The 1,011-nt window shown below is 37.6% G+C and overlaps 1 protein-coding gene across 1 annotated transcript; it reads left to right on the forward strand.

Moving 5' to 3' along the window:
- Positions 1-529: 529 nt before the first annotated feature.
- LOTGIDRAFT_147003 (hypothetical protein) lies at positions 530-1,009 on the forward strand (the record flags this gene model as incomplete). Its single annotated transcript, XM_009051442.1, has 1 exon — positions 530-1,009. A coding segment is annotated over one exon (480 nt), but the record flags the coding sequence as incomplete, so codon positions are not given.
- Positions 1,010-1,011: the final 2 nt, after the last annotated feature.

The raw sequence follows: 1,011 nt of genomic DNA on the forward strand, positions 1-1,011 counted from the left end.
ATTTCTCACTAAACCATTATNTGGTATTTGGTCAATCAACACAAGAACTTTATTATGAAATATTTTCACTGTTAAAATATTTATATTATGTTATATTGTATAGTTGAATAAATCGTGTTTGAAAGCCAAGAAACAAAATGAAATCTTTTTTTTGTAGTCTGTAGCCAAGAGAAAATCATTGATATAAATACGATTTTCTCCCATTTCATATTGTCGATCTCTGACTTAGATCTCACTTCTAGTTTTTTTTTGAAAATCCAATTTTGCAATTTATCTTAACCTTCTGGCAAATCAATTGTAATGTGCTCAATGGTGAACGTTAGGATAAGATAACCCGTGAAATGAGTGTGTAAATTATTTCTCGTTTCTCCTACATATTATTTGAGACATTTCTTACATGCAATTAAGCAAATTATATTCGAGTTTTCAATAGTTAGAAGCTCCCAGTGGCGTGTCTATGAAACTTAGATGAGGGGGCCGAGCACGGGCTTCACACTTTTTCAGGGGACACTGGCCATTCTTTAACGTAATGATAAAACATTTGAAAGTGTTTAGACTCCGATCTTGGTATACCCTCAAAGGCAATCTTACTGAGTACGTCGATCTTACCGTGTTCCAGACCAACATAGTACCTTACCCACGAATTTATTGCCCATTGGCTACCTATGCTCCAGTCATCTCTGCTAAGAAAGCCTACCATGAGCAACTTTCTGTAGCTGAAATAACCAACGCTTGTTTTAAACCAGCCAACCAGATGGTCAAATGTGATCCTCGTCATGGTAAATACATGGCTTGCTGTATGTTGTACCGCGGTGATGTTGTTCCCAAAGATGTCAATGCTGCTATTGCTACCATCAAAACCAAGAGAACCGTCCAATTTGTTGACTGGTGTCCAACTGGTTTCAAAGTGGGTATCAACTACCAACCACCAACTGTTGTACCAGGAGGTGATTTAGCCAAGGTCCAGAGAGCTGTTTGTATGTTGAGTAACACGACTGCTATTGCTGAAGC

The sequence above is a fragment of the Lottia gigantea genome, assembly GCF_000327385.1.
Source record: "Lottia gigantea unplaced genomic scaffold LOTGIsca_1679, whole genome shotgun sequence".
Classification (NCBI taxonomy): domain Eukaryota; kingdom Metazoa; phylum Mollusca; class Gastropoda; family Lottiidae; genus Lottia; species Lottia gigantea.